Source organism: Porites lutea, chromosome 9 (assembly GCF_958299795.1).
Source record: "Porites lutea chromosome 9, jaPorLute2.1, whole genome shotgun sequence".
Taxonomy (NCBI): Eukaryota; Metazoa; Cnidaria; class Anthozoa; order Scleractinia; family Poritidae; genus Porites; species Porites lutea.
The window spans coordinates 31318356-31336573 of record NC_133209.1 but is presented as its reverse complement, the minus strand read 5'-3'; the positions used below and the strand labels follow the sequence as shown (position 1 = coordinate 31336573).

The 18218-nt window shown below is 40.3% G+C and overlaps 4 protein-coding genes across 4 annotated transcripts in view; 1 reads left to right on the top strand and 3 right to left on the bottom strand.

Annotated features, from left to right (window-relative positions):
- LOC140947706 (uncharacterized) overlaps positions 1 to 7876 on the bottom strand; it is a 9070-nt gene extending 1194 nt beyond the window's left edge. Inside the window, exons 1-6 of the mRNA XM_073396882.1 lie at positions 7435 to 7876; positions 5623 to 5801; positions 4358 to 4707; positions 2931 to 3061; positions 2188 to 2390; positions 183 to 587 (exon numbers count right to left, since the gene is read on the bottom strand). Coding sequence (XP_073252983.1) covers positions 183 to 587; positions 2188 to 2390; positions 2931 to 3061; positions 4358 to 4707; positions 5623 to 5801; positions 7435 to 7786 — 1620 coding nt within the window. The 5' untranslated portion in view covers positions 7787 to 7876. The remainder of the gene's footprint in view (positions 1 to 182; positions 588 to 2187; positions 2391 to 2930; positions 3062 to 4357; positions 4708 to 5622; positions 5802 to 7434) is intronic.
- A 1346-nt stretch (positions 7877 to 9222) lies between these two features.
- On the bottom strand, positions 9223 to 10276 carry LOC140948316 (uncharacterized). Its single transcript, XM_073397545.1, has one exon. The coding sequence runs from the start codon at positions 10181 to 10183 to the stop codon at positions 9614 to 9616; it is 570 nt and encodes a 189-aa protein (XP_073253646.1). The 5' UTR covers positions 10184 to 10276; the 3' UTR covers positions 9223 to 9613.
- Positions 10277 to 12187: 1911 nt separating this feature from the next.
- Positions 12188 to 13250, bottom strand: LOC140947550 (uncharacterized). The gene has a single exon (XM_073396691.1). It carries the CDS (start codon positions 13126 to 13128, stop codon positions 12553 to 12555), a length of 576 nt encoding a protein of 191 aa, XP_073252792.1. The 5' UTR covers positions 13129 to 13250; the 3' UTR covers positions 12188 to 12552.
- Positions 13251 to 14802: 1552 nt separating this feature from the next.
- On the top strand, positions 14803 to 17286 carry LOC140947668 (E3 ubiquitin-protein ligase RNF14-like). The gene is made up of 2 exons (XM_073396838.1): positions 14803 to 15156; positions 16003 to 17286. The coding sequence occupies exons 1-2, from the start codon at positions 14815 to 14817 to the stop codon at positions 17068 to 17070; spliced, it is 1410 nt and encodes a 469-aa protein (XP_073252939.1). The 5' UTR covers positions 14803 to 14814; the 3' UTR covers positions 17071 to 17286.
- The last annotated feature ends 932 nt before the right edge of the window (positions 17287 to 18218 follow it).

The following is an 18218-nucleotide window of genomic DNA, read 5'->3' as shown; positions in this document are numbered from 1 at the left end:
TTCTCATCCTTGATTTGGGGGGGGGGGGGGGGGCGGGGGAGGGGGGCAGGTACAAATTTTCCATCTTTTTTGTCTAAGACTGTAGGAGAGCCAAGTTTAGTACTTGGTCATCGGGTTGGAACTCCCCCCGTACCACGTTCTCGTACTATCGCGGTGATGGCCTTCTATCGCAATTTACATACCTTGTTTTCAAGTGTCTTTATTTCTTCACCCTCGAGTTTCCCACAACTCAATTCCAAAAACACGACATAAAAAGGTGCTGTACCCTTAACATCAGCGGTTTTCAACGCACGACTCTCGTCATCGAGCATAATACTCTCTGCGCATGTGTAATCCACCAAACGAAACCGCTGTCCGTCATGGTTGAGCACTGACTTAAGTGCGTCGTAAAAGACTCGTTCGGAAGTCTTCTCTGCTCTGACGTTCAGAATTTGCCCTTGACGGTACTGGTACTCAACTACTGGGCAGTTGTTATGGAAACGAGCGATCTTGACAACGTCTCCAATTCTGTAACGATACAATCCGCTCAGAGTTGTGACAACGAGCTCATAAATTTTTCCAACTTCTGTTTGCTCGGCGAAAAGCGTCTGCAAGATAGAAATAGACTGGTTTTAGCTGTATATGGAGCAAATGACATGCAGTTAACAAGGATACATGGAAAAATACCCGGGCCCAGTTTATTAAACATTGATTACGTTCGCGCAAATTTCCGGAAATAAAATCAACATACGGTACTCTTAAAAACTTTATTAGCTTACGTTGTTGAACTCCTTCTTTCATGCTAAGTTTTCAGAGAGTAAATCAATGCCGTGTGAAATGTCAGGCCCAAACACTCACAGAGACCACGGCGTTGAAATTTCAGCATGTACATGGACATTTTGCACGGTCTCAAATCGGCACAAGACGAAATTTGATCACTCGAGGCGTTGCGATAGCGGTGATATATCAGATTTAAGGGAGCTTAAAGAAGGACGACGACGGTAGTGAAAACTTCCCTAAAAAATGAATTTGCGTCCTTTCAACTGAACTTCAACGCGTCTAAAGAGTCACGTGAGCTGACCAAGACAGATCGGACGGACGTGAGTTGAATGTGCTCCGTAACGTTTTCCTTTTTCTTTCTTAAATGGTATGTTTTATTGTCTCCCTGTATACTATGCCTGAGTCTATTGCTAACATAAAAAGAGAAAACAACCAACTCAAATCTCAAGTTTCTACACTGACGGAGGTAATTTAAAGACTAAACTGAAAGATGCAATGCCGTCCCCGCTGCTAAAGAAACATCCTACAGTCTTGAATTCCTAGGCAAGTTGAAGTCCCCCCGTCTTACTAAGTTGTTTAACAAATTATCTTAGTTTCTCTTTGTTATTTACTTACTTTTGTTAAGTTAGTTTATTCTATTTATTGTATTGTAGTTTCTTTACTGTTGTTTAGTCCATCTCACAGTTGAACCTTGTACTGTAAATAAAACCTTTCTCCCCCGGCCTCGGTTAGTTTAAAAGTTATTTGCGGGTGGGAAAATAATTGGACCGCTCAATTTGTCAAATGCAGGCGATTTCTTCAGGACTGGAATGCTTAAGGAGTATGTCAAGCTTCAAAACGAGAAAGGAAAATTCGTTGTCGTATGTTCAAGTCCTCCATAAAACGCCACATTAGGAGGTTTCAAGTCGTAGTCGTGACGTCAAAGAAATGTACCAAAAGTGTGACACGTGCACATCTGTTGTTTCGCTCATTAAACAAATTGTTTCTTGAGGTTGTTGTCGTTGTTGTCGTCGTGGCGGTTGCTTAAGCACCCTAGTGAAGTTTTTGGACTCCAAAGGGAAACCGCGCCTTCTGAATACAAATGAAAACTGTTAGAGATTTACTCCCTTGAGCTACTGCAATGCAACTTGCTCAATACACTTTGACTAGACAGAGAGATTAGATGTAGAGCAAAAACGGCTTATAAATATCCCCTTCGCGGGAATCTGTTTTAACTTTTACAGAGATTTAAATCGTCGTCTTTCAACAAAAAATCTCAAGGCAATACTAAGTGCAAAAAAAGGTGACCTTGGAACACGAAAAACGAATAACCAATTTTTTCCACATGTGCTTAAACAAGAGCCATAATGAGACTTAAATAAATATCTCAAGGCAGAAAAAGAAAATAAGTAGCTTCACAGCAATCGAAAAATTATAAGGTGTACATACAGTAGGCTGTTCTTCCCTGCTTTCCTCTACAGGGATAAACTCGAAGAACATGGCCCGTGGTACCAGCATATACACGGGGTTCTCTTCTTCCGGCCACAGGTTGACTCCAATAAGCCCTTCAGTTGCGCCGTAAAATGGCGAATAAATAGGAATATCGCCCAAGTATTTCTCCTTCAGTTTGGAAGCGTAGAGTTCAGAAGAACCTACGATGCAATGATAAAAAAAACCAAGAAGATATATCAATAAGTATGACCTTTTCTCCCTCAGGTGCACGAGTGTCTAAAACGCACCAAGACAACAAAAACTATTTCATAACTATAGTGTAGTGGATCACGAGCAGTCTTTCTTTTTTCTACAGGTCCGTCGAGCCAGACGTTCGAAGGCGCGAGACAGTAGAGACTTTTGTTTTCGGGAAACGTGAGAAACATTCCTGCAGTGGTTCAGCCATTATCATCCTGTCAATGGTTTCGGTTATTGACCATTTAGCGTTGTGAGGGCAACGCCTAATTCATTTGCTCTAGCTATAGAAGCAGTCGCACTTTCTTCTTCTCAGGCTGCCGCCCTTGTTTCTCAAGAATAAAGGTCTAGGCACTGTATAGGTAAATTAAGAGAATATCCGAAAACGACAATGTGTTTTCTTCGTATCATTGGTCCATTAAATGATGACGACGAATGGTTAAAACTGCGTCTTTTGTTAACGCCTCTAAATCTTTGTGTAATGTTAAGTCTAACAGTTTAAATACCTGTTGAGCAAGCAAGGACCAAATTTATATGAGGCCATATCCTATTAACAATGCCATAAAATCCTTTGGAAAATTCCTGTTTCAACTCCTCTGCACGTTTCCCGTCTGGTTTAAGAAGGTTGTTCAGTTTTCTTAAAGAAACCAAACAAAAGAACCAATGATTTTATTAAAAAAGAGAACCATAAAACCTGTAATGTTTAAAGAGGAAGGTTTTGACCATCATGATAACTAGAAAGTGGGAAAGCGACCAGTAACCATGTCATTTAGACTAATGACAGAGTCATCACAAATAATCAAATTTGTGAAATTATGGAATTAGTTGGCATATACAAGATGAATAAAACCCCCTTGCTAATAACCAGCCTTCTAGTACAAATTGGTGGGGAGATATAAACACCGTTATGCTCCGATGACCACATACCAATCCTTCTAAAACTGACTTGGATCACTAATTTAGAAAGATTTGTATGGAGTCATCTAAGCATAAAAGTGCTTATTTCTTCGATTCCCACCAATTTGTATCAATAGACTTGTTCTTAGCTAGTGAACATTGCTCATTTTGTTTTTTTTTTTTTAGTTCTTCTGACGTCATTACCTCTATTCTCTATGGTAGGTAATGTATTCTGTGTGGGGGGGAGGGGGGGGGAGGAGTTTGTTTTTACAGAGTCTCTTTGTAGAGTAGTACCTGCTTGTTGGTGTTGTTGTCACAAATGAGGGGGTTTCACTCATGATTGCAGTAATTATTGTATTCTTACGGAATGCATCATTTTAGGTGCAGGTACTTCTCCTCTGATGTCAACTGGCTGCCTGGCTCCACTAGCCCCTATGGTTATTCCAGGCAGTCAGTACTCTAATTTTACTTTCATTATTTTTATTGTCATAATTTATTGTTTAGCAAGAATGAGTACAAATAAAGATTGTTGTTGCTGTTGTTGTCATTAGGGCTGGGTGTCTACTGATGGGAAAGCCCAGGAAGTGAGATTTAAATATGATTACAGTCAAGTCAGGTCAAGAGTTAGGTACTCCTTGATTCTGTGTATGAATCTATTAGTTGAAAGTTAAATCCGGTAGTCGTTGTTGTTACGAGATTCAATTCTTCATTCTTGTACATGCAATGAGCAGCGAATTCACACATGAGGTGGTAAAAAGTTCTGTTGTTCAGGTTTCTTTTTTGACCCAATATAATGTCCTCATACATTTGCGGGAACTTTACCAATTCAAAGGGTGAAAGACTTTAATAAGACCGAAATCAGAGAAGTTTCAGTCTAAAATAAACTGCTACTATCCATGTAAGAATACCAATTTGATTTTGAAAATGGTACCGGCAATGACCGTTGGAATCAATTTTTCGAAAATCAGTTTATTAATAAAATCAACTGGCAAAGTTTGAACTGGCTTTACTGCACATTTTTGAAGCCATTACCAACCTTCTGACACCATCTTCAATCTCCAAATTGGGATTCACTTTTCCCAGTTCAATATCCTCCACCAGCAACTTCCATTGTGCCTCAAGAGCTGACAGTCCCGAATACACAATCTGTGCAAAGTTTGCTTCCAAGATACCAAGGTTTCTATCCTTTAAAGCAAACAGCAAGTGAATGTATAGAGCTTCGGGTTCTGTCAAGATGTCGAACCCTGGTTTTGGTGTTGAATAGAGGTGTAGGATGCGCTGTGAATTACTGGGTGAAGAGGAGGTTGGACCAATGGGAAGGCCTGACTCTGTGTATTGCCACCTTGGGGAGTAAAAGAACTTCAAGCTTTTCTGTAGCTCATAAGTCTGCAAGAGAACAATAGCCAGGAAACAACTTCAAAACTTTAAATGGAATCAACTAATGAACTGTTAAACCTTCAAGTCAGAGAGACCAACATCAATTTTCTCTTCACAATATCTTAACTCATCATGAAGAGAAAAGGTTATGAGAGTTACCACAATGATCACCTATAAGGGAACTGAAATGCTTTGATCTTTTTATAAAATTCTGTCAACGAATTCTTTTTTTTAAGGAAATGTACAGAGATCAATCAGGAGAATTTTTAGGTTGATGGTCCAAAGGGTTATAAGGAACTGCTACAGTGTAGCAGAAGATTATTAGCACTGAACCCTTTCAGTCCAGTCCTAGACCAAGCTGTGGTGAGTTGATTATTTTGCTTCCCTTTAGCACCTACAACCCTGAACAAAACCTGTTGAGTCTCATTACAAAAATTCCTATTTTTTGCCCTCGCCCTGCCAAAATTGTTACCATCGCAAATTAAGAGACTGTTCTCCCCTCCCCTGTTGCAATGTTGTTTGCAGTAACAGATGAAATGCACACGTGAGCTGTTAGGCCAAAATAACATTGCACAAGGGGTGGGGTGGGGGGCAACTTTGTTCCGTTTCAACGAGATGGTTGCATGTGGCGAAATTGAAAATTACACGGAAATGTCTCAACAGTTTTGTCCAGGGTTGTAGCATTAAATCTGTGGACGAAATCCTATGCATGGTGATGCCATTCACTGAAACCTGGCCTGGGTTAGTTCAAGAGGTTCGCTTTTGCAATTTGGGAAAATTTTGGCAGTGGAGCCCCATTTCCTCCCCAGCTCTGCCACAAAAATTTACCCAGACTGACACACCAGTGAGCCTGCTAGCAGGCTATCACAAGACCTACACATGTAGGTGTGGTCTATTTTACTCACGTTTACAAATGGCTATTACCTTAGGAAAAGCCTCAAACATGGTACTTATTGCAACAAAAACACCATTGACAAGGAATGTTTTTGATATGTCATTGGTAGTTGGAAGCAGAGAACTTTTCCCAGAAGTGCCTGAAGTGACACCAATCTGATATGGATCCTTTGCTGTAAGAATGTTCTTCTTGCCACGCAACACCTGATCTATATGATCAAGGAAATTAACAAAGACACATTAGCATGTGTAATCAAATTGTTGTGGGTGAAATTAGGAAATAATTTCCTGTGCATTTTGTTTAAATTCTAATAACTTCCCTCACCTGCCGTGGACAAAATGCAAGTGAAATTATTCCTTAATTTTACAAGTATACCATATGATTACCTATTAACATAATGGGTGACAAATTACATTCACAATCATGGGTTTTTGACATGTTTATCATATCAATTGTTGATCAAGAACTCCCCACACTGAAAAGTTTGGAGCTTGAATTTTTAACAAAAAACCTGATAGAATCCTTCTTGATGTGCTCTTTGACTTTCCTGATTTCTGAAGCGTTTTTAATGCCCAGGCATCTTCATAACATTTTTTTAACCTTGATGCCATCTTGGCACTGAGATGTACAGAGCTATGTCATGGCAATTGATTTTTTTGTAATTTCACATGTGAAATTATAAATTTTAGCACTGAAATTTCATGCCAAAATTAAGGAGTAATTTGCCACCCATGATATTTACATTATATAAACAAATACTAACAACAAACTGCTTCAATGCAGTCCTGAAATTGTGTCTACCTGTCTACTCAAATTATAAAGTTTCATTATAATAAATTGTTCATGCATTGTGGACATCATTGAACATAAAACTCATCACCAATAGATGAGCTTGGGACCTGGTGCCTTAAGGATTGGCGGAGCTGGGCAAAGCTGTAGCAAGAAAAAGAGGTATCCATGGCAACCCTGCAAGTGGCCACCACCAATGGATTACTTACCACCAATAATTACCTAGGTAGGAGGGGCAATTGGGAGGGTGGAGTGGGCAGAAAATTTTAAGCAAGGCAAAGGCAGGCAAGCTAAATATGACTCGGCAAGTAACTACAAGCAAGCAAACTGCATTTATGGATGCCTGGGGTCACCCCAAGCCAGGTAACAAGAAATTGCTGGCCAGCATTGTTTCTATTTTAACTTTGCCTAAATTCCATTTAGCCACATTCAACCCCTCTATCATCATTCACCTATCGGGCATCTGAAGTCAAGCAGATCTGCGATGACTATTGAGGTAATTATTCTTTCACTAGGATTTATAGTCAGATGGTAATTCCATTCTTCATTCAACTTACCTGGCGGATAAGCTACATATTAAAAGCACACAAGTTCCACCTTTCTATCCACATACACAGTTTCCACTTTCTTAATCCAGACACTCTTTCCACGTACACATTCTCCACTTTCTTAACTCAGACACTCTTTCTTCACCTCTTCTATCTAAGAGGGGGAACAGGGCGGTCCAAATTTCCCACCTCCCATTATTCTTGCATCCCCAGCTCGAACCACTATTCTCATGGCTTCCTCCATTTATCCCTTTGCATCTGTAAATATTAAGCATTATTATTTTCCCTCATTTCTCCTGTTCCCCTCCCTTACCCCACCCACCCCCCATTCTTCCAGGCTCCCACCCCTCTATCCTCCTCCTCCATTATTTAAGATAACCTGCACCACCCCCTCCCCCCCCCACCCCTCGCATCCAAGCAGAATTCAATCAAGCCCTCAGCCACTGCCTATGGCAGCATAAAGTAGTGCCTTCCCTTCTACTCAAGGAAGGCCTAAAATCTCACCTATAAATTCTTTATAATGAATATGTCTTGTCAATGGATGCATGGCTACATACTGCTTTTTGCCTTCTATGTCACCAAACTTATACCTAACACCATATTCAGTACTGGCGTTTCCCTTGAGAATCTTCAACAAAGTTTCTTCTTGCACTTCGGCGAAATTAACACTGTCATTTTCCAGTTTTCTTCTCATTCTCGCCCCAAAAAAGGACAAGAAGAAGTACTCGAAATACTGTCGAAGCATAGAGCCAAATGAGTGCAACTCTGACCGCCTTTTACGTCGAATGTCAAGTGTTATTCCTAACGCGGAAACTCCCACAAGGCCAACTGCAGTAGCTAGGTACAACCTCGACATGTTAAGCGCAAGTGGTACGTGGATGAACTATAAGATCTTCAACTCAAACAGCTGATGTTTTATATTTGGCTTATGTAATATTTTTGGTCCAATTAAGATATATTCCTACCGCGACTGCGTGACAAACTCGTTTCCAGTTTCTACTCTTAGCTTCTTTCTTTGAAGGAACGTTTCCGCCCACTGCATGACAAGAGGGGTCATGTGAGAGAGTTCCTTTTACTGATCTCTCCTCCTAAAATGCCCTATACCCTCTCCCCCTAAGGCCCTAAGAAACGCCTGATTCCAAGGTTAGGCACCTCAAACCCTGAAATGCTTTGTGGAGTTGTGGGTAAACGTCACAAGAATGCTTTGTGGGAAAATGGCGCACCATTCCGGAGTAGTTTGGGCAGAGGGGAAGTAGCCCCCCACCCCAAACAAAAACGTGGGGCAAAGAGCCCCCCCCCCCCCCCACCCACACACCGATGTATTTGACAATACCTGTGACATCAACGACTTCAGAGAGCACATTTTCTGCCCTCAGAACTACCTACGAATAAAGCAGGACTGCCTGAACAACTACCCACAGTGATATATTGTCACAAATAGATTACGGACAAAAACACTGTGAAGATTGCTTGTGCCAACGAACAACGCAAAGGGCATTTTGGAAAATTTGAGTAGGAGTATGCGTATGGCTGAGTGGAAGCAGAATCGGCTCCTGGTGGAAAAGGCCCTAAGATGTTTTAGTGACACTCTTACAAGTTCATAAGTTGTTGTTGTTGTTGTTGTTTTTTTTTTTTTTAAAGTTTTTGCAAGTGAAGTCAATTCCTAACAGAATCGCGTTCACGGCAAACGCAAAACGTTTAGTCAGTTTTTATCACGTGACCACACATTACTTCTGTTTACGTGTTCATTATTAGTCTTGTACCCAGTCTTTTGGCATTTTGGTCACCCAGCTAACGTTGTTGTCCCGCTAACCAAAAATCCGGAGGACTCGGGGGACAAGATTGAGGTCCGACAGGAAGTCAGTGAACTACGAGATCTGACAGCAGCCCATCAATGAGATTGGGCTCAATGGGCTTCTGGATCTGACCAATCAATGCGCATCATTTTCGCGGGTCCTTGAGCTTGGAGAAGGCTTTTGTTAGAAGTTTTTCGTAATTCACGACGGTAGGTTCATTTATTAATAATAAATGAAGTCAGCGGCGAAAGGATCGTATGCTAATCAGATTTATATTTGCTCCATTTAATTGTTTTTAATTGGTAACTTTTGTTTTTCTTTCCTTGGCTGCGTGCTGACCAAAACGCAAGAAGACTATGGGTACAAGATTGCCCCCCCCCCCCCCCCGAAAAAAAAAATTAGGAGTTTTTACGCCAGATTCATCCCTAAGAATTGATTTGGACAGTTTCTCGGATAAAAATTACAATACAAGTAAATAATTTAGAGTACTTCAGACTGTATTTTCTGTAATTTTTTTATTCATTTCATAACAGGCAGTACAGGCTTAAATTAACGGACTTACTGACAACAACATGTAGAAAGCCGATGGAAACTATTATCTAAGTGAAACATTTCTCATATTATTCTAATTCAAATTCTTGACATCTGATTGGCTGAGAATGAGTGACTTGATGAATCAGCAATTAAAATTAGGCCGAAATTTAGCTATGGCCACATGTTTTTCTTTTCTTTTTTCCTGGTTAGTATCAAAACCTTCACTTAATTACATTAGTTTGAAACTAATATAGCTCTATTTATTATTTAACTACCTTGTTCAAGAAAGCTGCAATAGCAAAAAAACTAAATTATCAAGGGAAGCATCGCAACTTGACACTGTTGTTAGTCAGTTACTGCCTATATAGCCTCCAGTAAGCACGATTGAAGTAATTGGCATCAGCTCCTAATGTAGGGGGTCCTTTCAATCGTGACCATCCACGACCCTCTTCTCTTCGACTATTGCCTTTAAGCTTCTCTCCATCTTGAAGCATATACCTCTGCGTCGCAATGTTTTCAATAAAGTACTTGTTATCACTTACTGGCAGGAATCTCCAGTACGCACGGTCTTCGTAGTTGTCATCAGCTCCAACAACAGGCGGTGATTGAAATCCCGTGGACTCTTGCCACCCATTTTCGTCTCCTCGATCGCCCGTAATCTTTGGACCGCTTTGAAACAAGTACCTCCTGGTCTCCACGTTTTCAATTAAGTACTTGCCCTCGCCTTGAGGAAGCAACCTCCAGTATGTTCGATTGTAGAAGTTCGAGTAAGCTCCAACCGCAGGTGGCGCTTCACGTCCAGTTTCTTCCAACCATCCTCCTTCATCTCCTCGCTTCTCAATCCTCTCTCCCTCCATATACAAGTAGCGCATTGTCTCGTAATTTTGAATGATGTAGGTTCCTTCATCAAGGAAACAAGTCATGTTGATGATGACCTATCTTTAACTGAAGAGCAGCACAGGAAAGGTTTCGTTCAGTCTCACTGACTTCAAACTGTGGCGTAGCACTTGTTGCTCGACCATTTATGGATTTCGTCTTTGTGGCTACAAACCACGGACCTATGGGAACAGAAATCCAAACTCGAAAACAAAAAACCACTAGCCCGAGACAGAAACACCCAGGCCAAAAGGGAAACCCAAAACCAGTAAATGAAAGACACAACCAGAAACTAAAACACACAAAGGTGACGAAAACATATTTCTGGACAAGGAAGAACAAAAAGCAAAACAAAACAAAACAAAACATAAACATGAATAGGAAACAGAATCAAAATCGCAAAAGTCCAAAAACAGAAACCCAAAATATAAAACAGGCAGGCTATGTACGTATTGTAATTTTTTGTTTCTTTTTTGAGCTTTTGTTTTGCTCTTTATCTTTTCGTGCTGTCGGCCACCATACTTACGCCTTCCGCAAGTTCCTTCTGATATAAGATTACATTAAAAACTCCGCAAGTAAACCGAACCTCACTGCTAAAGAACCTATTAGGCTAAAATGTGACATCTTGATCCCATCTTTATAACAACCTGTTGAGCCCAAAATTTTAAACAGGCTCTTAGTTTCTTAAATCATAAAAATGTACCCATGGACGAACACCGTAAGTCCTCTAGTAAGTCCCTCGGGGGGCTTATTTATTTCAAGCCCATTTGAGGGGGAAGGGGGGGGGGGAGCTTATTTTATTTAGAAAAGACGATGGTATTAGTTCTCCATAAAGAACTAGAACACAAAGTGGAAAAGCTCAAGTACAAGAAGTTGGAGGTCATGCAGCTAACTTCTGTTTGGTGAAAAAACCATCCCGGATCAGTCCACACAAAGTTTTACAGTCGTGATTGATACAGTCTATCATTTATTAGTGAAGAACGATTAAGGGATGTGGAATATTAACTTTCATCCCCTGAAGAGGGGCGGGGAGGAAGGGGGGGCTTTTTAGAGAGGGGGGGAGTATTTGAGAGGGTGGGGCTTAATAGAAGATTTACCGTAAGATAAGTCAACATTTAGGAACCGTTTAGGAGACACACGCGCCCTGTCACTCCAACTTCAATGTAAATGCCAATGTTGAATATCAAATTCTTATTTGGTAATGGAGATTTCATAAAATTTAAGAATAGGCTGAATACCACTTAATGCTATTAGACCATATCTGCAATGTAATTTTCCAGTAAAACAAGAACCTATTTAAGAATTCAACCGAAATAGCCTAAATTTAAGTTTATTACGAGTAGTGCAAGAACCAGTTTAGGCTAATTTGGGAAATTGCAGGTTCTTATTCTGCTGTCTTACTTGCGGGTTTTTACTGGAAGTCGCGCACGTGATGAAGAGCGTTTTCACTCACGTGGCCAGCATCTATGCAAATTCACTGGAACAATAGAAAGCGAAACAATCAACTCCCAAAGCATTAATATTTGTTCACAGGATTGGTTTGAAACATCTACATGGCCGCCATGACGTCATGTGAAAACACTCAGAACGCCTCTTTGTTCTTCAGTCATCGACCGCAGCGCCAACCAAAAGTCAACACTTCTGCCCTTGGCTCTTCGTTCTTTGGCTCTTATTACCAGGCCGAATTCAAATTTCTTTGTGAATTATTGTGATTAATAAAAGTCACAACCCCCTAGTGCTATGGGCGCTATGCGAGTGGAGTATTCAACACAGTATAACAAATTAAACCGGGCGCCCAGGAGGGCACTCAGCAAAGTTTCATACTGGGAGGCTCGGCCCCGGCGTTTTCTCTACGTTTTTCTTTCACCAACTAACAAGGCCCCTTACGCTTCACTAAGCATTTTTTTCGAAAACAGGATTTATTTGGGATGTTTCTTTAAACAGAACTGAGGAAGCAAAAGTCACTGATCATGACAGTCAAAGTGTAGGAACAAAATTACTGCATTCCAGAGAAAATGGAGGTTACCGTACAAAGAAATCATTCAAGGTAGTTCAAATGCATTTTCTGTATTTACTTCTATAACAGGCAGTGGCAGTAATTAACATGCTTGAAAGACCTTAAAATGATGTCCAACTGACATACTGAGAAAAGCATGCATATAACTGTATTGTCGCTTTGCAAATGTAAACTATTCAACGATCAATCTATCAAATATTGCAATGTAGTTGACTGAGAAAGTTGCTGCTGTTTTTTTACATAGCAATGAAATAAGTATACTTTCAAAACCTTGAACGAATTACATTTTTCAAAACCAACGGCATACTAATTAGTTGGTTAAAAGCCTACAAAAAAGCTAGCAAAAAATCAGACAGTTTCAAGGGAAAATTCGCGACTTGACATTTTGTTGTCGTCAGTCTATTGCTTGTGGAGTTTCCAATAAGCACGATTGTAGTAATTGGCATCAGCTCCCAAAGCAGGAGGTGCTTGAAAGCCAGATGAGGCTAACCACCCACCTTCGTCTCCTCGTTTGCCTTTAATCTTTTCTCCATCTTGAAAGAGATATCTTTGCGTCTCAGTATTTTCAAAAAAGTACTTGCCATCGCCTTGTGGAATGATCTTCCAGTACGCACGATTGTAGTAATTGGCATCAGCTCCCAACACAGGAGGCGCTTGAAAGCCAGATGAGGCTAACCAACCACCTTCGTCTCCTCGCTCGCCTTTAATCTTCTCTCCATCTTGAAACAGGTACCTCTTGGTTTCCACGTTTTCAACAAAGTACCTGTCATCGCCTTGAGGAATGATCTTCCAGTAGGCACGATTGTAATAATTTGCATCAGCTCCCAACACAGGAGGCGCTTGAAATCCAGAAGAGGCTAACCAACCACCTTCATCTCCTCGGTTGCCCTTAATCTTCTCTCCATCTTGAAACAGGTAGCGTTCTGTCTCGACATTTTCAATGATGTAGGTTCCTTCATCAATAGCACAGGACATGATGATGATGATGGCTTATCGTCAAGAGCTCCAACGGAAAAAAGTTTCGTTCAGCTTCTCTTCACACTGTGTTGAACACATTCAGTTGCACGCTCATTTATCATGATCTTGTTTTCTATTGTTCTCAGCACTTTGTGCATCCACAAATCACGTACCGGCCGCCCTCCGGGAGTTATTTATTTGTTACTTATGGTCTCGGTTAATTTGGCAAATTTTTCTACTTTGAGGCATTAAGAGCGACCTTAAAACGCCCTTAACCAATCATGTTCTTCAATACCTTTTGGCTTCCTCTCGTTAACTGAACTGACTAGATAGAAGATTACGATTTTTCTTTTCCATAAATTGGACCATAAATTCCTTCCGGGATTGAATTGCACCGTGATTTAATAACCTGAGATCAGGCTCTATTTTCGTTTCGCTTTGTGAATATCACCCAGACTCTGTGGGAGTTCGTTTGACTTTGAATTTATAAGAGAATGTACGAAAATAAACAAAATACGTCTTTTTTTGACAAAAATAGAAATAAAAATAACTCACGCTATCGTACCTCTTCTAACCTATCTAAATTATTGGGCGGCCTATGAGAATGCCTGTGAGGGCAACGCTCAATCATAAAATGAAGGCCCCCTCGTGCCCATTTTATGATTGGGCGTCACTTTATGATTGAATTAATAAACCATGGAAATTACATGATGATGTTTGAAAATCTTGTAAGTTCTTAAACAGTTATGCTGTACACTCCCGGAGTAAACTACACTTCATTTCGACATCATTTTGATTGATTGTAAAGATATTTTCTGCTTTTATCTTTCAACAGACCATGTCCCTGAATGATTTTCCTACGAGTAGTGGTTTCTCTCTTGCATGGCTTTTAGCGTTTACGAAGTCTTTCGCGTGGCTTGTCTTTATCGTGGTTAGTTGGTTTACGCCCTGGGGAGTAAACAAATTCAGTATTGGACCATAAGATTATGTCGGACCATAAACTGGCTTCACCGCTACGGAATATCACCGGGCACTTGAGTGGTTCAGTAAGTTCCATAAGGCAAAGCATGCTCATCACCAGGTCATCCCATTGTGCACCCTGGGGAATTTGTGGCAGGGGAGGAAGGATGGACAAGCTTGGGACTTAGATGGTTCCCTCAGTTTCATTAGGTAAGTATTTAAGCGAAAGAGCGAATGGTCTAAATTACGGGCTTCTAGCCAAAAATAAACAAGCCAACAAAAACAAAAAGGCCAGGATTAGGCCTTTCCCGATTGTGCTCGTAAAATGCTGGAAAGTTGCTCACTGGAATGCCAGAAAGTTGCTAAAAAATTTTCAAAATCGAAAAAGTTACTACCTAAGTTTCAAAAGTTGCCACGTAAATTTGTTGATAATTTTATATTAACGTTAATTAAAAGCTATATTTTTCGTTCTTCATCGGTCAAGAAAAAAAAACAATAAAAATTTAAAAAACTTAAAAATTTAAAAGTTGAAGTTTTCTATGAAATCGTTGACTTTTTCGTGCTTGACATGTGTTCTAAACCTATATTTTGCTCAAAAGTTACTCAGAAAGGCAAAATTTTCTCGAGGTTGCTAGAACCGCAAAAAGTTGCTCAAAAGTTGTCGAGCACAATCATCAGGAAAGGCCTAGAGCCTAGCCTGGTTGCAAAAGACTGGTGAAGAGTGTTGCACAAGCAGTTTTCAAGATGGCGGATGACGAAGGTCAAGAAGACGAATTACTTGCTTTGGCATCGATTTACGACGAGCGAATTTTTATTCAATCTTCCGAGGAAAAAGGAGGACAACTCAATATTTTTCTAGACTTACCAAAGCCTTTCCAACTGAAAATACAGTCGAGGTATTTGCCAAAAGAACTAAAGAAGCGGAAGAATCGAACGAATGATCAAGGAGCTTCGAATGATGACCAAGACGTTCTTGAGGTACAGTACCTTCCTCCTATCGTGCTGAACTTCAGATTCCCGAAGGACTATCCTTCCAGGAGCCCTCCATTATTTACTTTATCGTGTAAGTGGCTGACGGTGTTTCAGGTAAGATAATAGTCTACTTTTTTTTCGCGCTTTCTTGGCAGATCTGTTACCAATCTGACAACAGCTGTCCTTTCGTCAAACGCTTTGGAAAAATAAACTTTTAACAGCACGCCAGCGTTTTCTCGAGGCTGCTTCATTGTTTACTCATCTTCTTACTTTTTATCATTGTTCTTTGAGTAAGACTACGATATTTTCCAAACCTAGCTGACAGGAAGAGAGGGTCCTCCTCGTCCTTCTTGACAGCCCTTAACTTAACTTAACTTAACTTAACTTTATTATTCCATCGCTCATATAGTAAAAACTCAGTAAAGCCAAAGCCGGGGGCTTATACGGCCTGTGGTCAGAATGACAGAAATTATTTTATATAGAAATGAAGACTGTAGGGCAGTAGACTAAAATACAAAACTAAAACAAGATACAAAACTGAAATTAAAAAAGTTTACATGCATGCACTCCTATAACAGTCCTATAACAGTCCATAACTAGTGACAAATAAACTAACAATAAGCTATGAGAATCCTGCGCTAGTTCAATTTAGGCTTAAAAGTGAAGTTTTAGTTTCTTTTTGAAGTTAGTAGTGGTAAGGCTGTCACGGACAGTCAAGGGGGTATCGTTCCAAATAGTCGGGGCTTGGGAACTAATCGCAAATTGATACCTGAGGGACATTTTATGCAAGTTGAAATGAGAACGAGTTAGATAATCATGAAAATTATGATTAAAGTGGAGGAGGGAGGAAAGAGAGGCAGGTAAAAGGTGATTAAAGTGTGAGAATACAAAACAAGAAACATAGGACCATTAAAATTGTTTTGAATCACTGTTTTACCTTTCTATCTTTGCTCTTGACAGCTGTCAAAACTTTGCAAATACCTGGATGAAATATGGTCTGAAAATGGCATTGGAGAAGTTGTTATGTTTCGGTGGCTGCAATTTCTTCTTGATGAGACTCTCACAACACTGAACTTGAAGAGTCCTTTCCCACTGCGATTTAGAAGAGCTCATGGAAAAGGCAACGCAAGAAGAAAAGCAGATCAAAGAGCGTTTCAGGATGTGGCCTCCTGCTATAATTTAGTCAATGTTATAGTGGAGTATGACAAAGAAGAGAGTAAAAGGGTCTTCAGCAGTAGCTATTTTACATGTAATGTTTGCTTTGGTGAAAAACCTGGGTCCTTGTGCATGGAATTTCATGACTGCAGTCATGTTTTTTGTGTGGACTGCATGGCTGACTATTTTAAAGTTCAAATCGAGGATGGGGCTGTTCAGGCACTGAACTGCCCATGGGAAAAGTGTGAATCACAGGCTCTTCCATCTCAAGTGAAGGAAATTGTTAGTCCAGAGTTATTTGCTAAGTATGACAGGTTTTTGCTACAGCATAGTCTTGATGGAATGTCGGACATCGTCTACTGTCCTCGCCCATCATGTCAGACTGCCGTCATGCTGGAAAGTGAGTCATCAATGGGAATCTGCACGTCTTGTTCCTTTGCATTTTGCGCGTTTTGTAAACATGCTTATCATGGTGTGTCACCATGCCGAATCAAAAGTGATGACATAAAGAAACTTCATGATGAGTACACAACTGCTTCTAGTGAGGAAAGAGAGTTTCTTGAAAAGCGTTTTGGAAAGCGACGGCTTCAACAAATGGTAGATGAAGTCGTGTCGGAAAAGTGGATCTTCTCAAATGCTAAACAATGCCCAAGTTGTAGTGCAAGCATTCAAAAGATAGATGGGTGCAACAAAATGACATGTATTAAGTGCCGTTCCTATTTCTGTTGGTTGTGCATGTCAACACTTTCTCGCAGTAATCCATATCAGCATTTTAATTCCTTAAATAGTTCCTGTTTTAACAAACTGTTTGAAGGTATTGATGAAGATGATGGTGATGATGATGATGACGATGATGAATGGTGGAATGTGTGATAACAGAGGGGACTTTTTAGGTTGCCTTCAAGGGTTCTTAAATCGTATTGCATGGAGGACTATAACTCTTGCAGTATTTTTACACCAACATTTGGTCAAATCAAACAGAACCATACCAAAAAATAATTATTTACTAAGCGATAAAAAGACATGTTGACTAAACAGTAAGTATCATTTTCGGAATGTACAATTAATTAAGTCAACTTGAATATTAAATGCATGGATCCTGTGGAGGGATAGGAGAACGGAAAGGTCTATTAATAGACTGCTTTGTACTCATGTCTTGCCGATAATGTCTTCCAGTGTGCAAACTTACAACATGTATATTTTAGATTTATTTATCACGATGAGTTTCCAAGGTTGTAAGAGTAGACATCGGAAAATTGGTAAAGACATTTTTTAGGAGTAAAAAAAAGGACATGCTATTCTTACTGGGGAAAACACGCACAAAAGCCTAAAATGGCATGAATGCACTTCCTAACATTCTCAGCGTGGCCAGGGAGAATACGCGGCATACCCACAGACCTTGTCCCTCAGTTTAAAGAGCAGCCTGCTTGATTATTCAGCCAGTTCTAGTAAAGGATAGGATAGTAAAGGATACTAGTAAAGGATAGTAAAGGTCTCAGCACCCTCAATAGCAGTTCTCGCCCCACCTTCCTACGCGCAGCGATGGGGCATACCTCGTATTCTCTTCTGGTCCACCAACTTGCTTGCTTGGGCAGATTCTCCAATATCTTATGCATTTAGGATAATGGCTTTGAGTGTGGGTGTTCCGGGTGAGAATATATTACTTTTCACGTGACATCACGTCCACCATATTGGTGTCCCAAAACAATGAAACGGCGGTTATGTAGCTGTCCCAAACCAGTCCTGTTGTGTAGTTGAACTCTTCTCTTACGTTAGCCTGCATAACAAACGTTTCTGATCAAGTAAATGCACGAAAGTATGTTTGATAGCAAAACAGCTACAACAACAACAACAACAAATGGAAGAAGGGGGAGGGGAGGGAAGAAGAGAAAACTTTTCTCCTCTCCCCTCACTCTTCATTCCTCTTTTTTGCTCTTGTCCCAACTTTCTCAACAAGCTTGCTGGGCCTGCTGTTTTCCCTATGTAAACACGCAGACATTTCAAAATAACTCTTTCTTTAT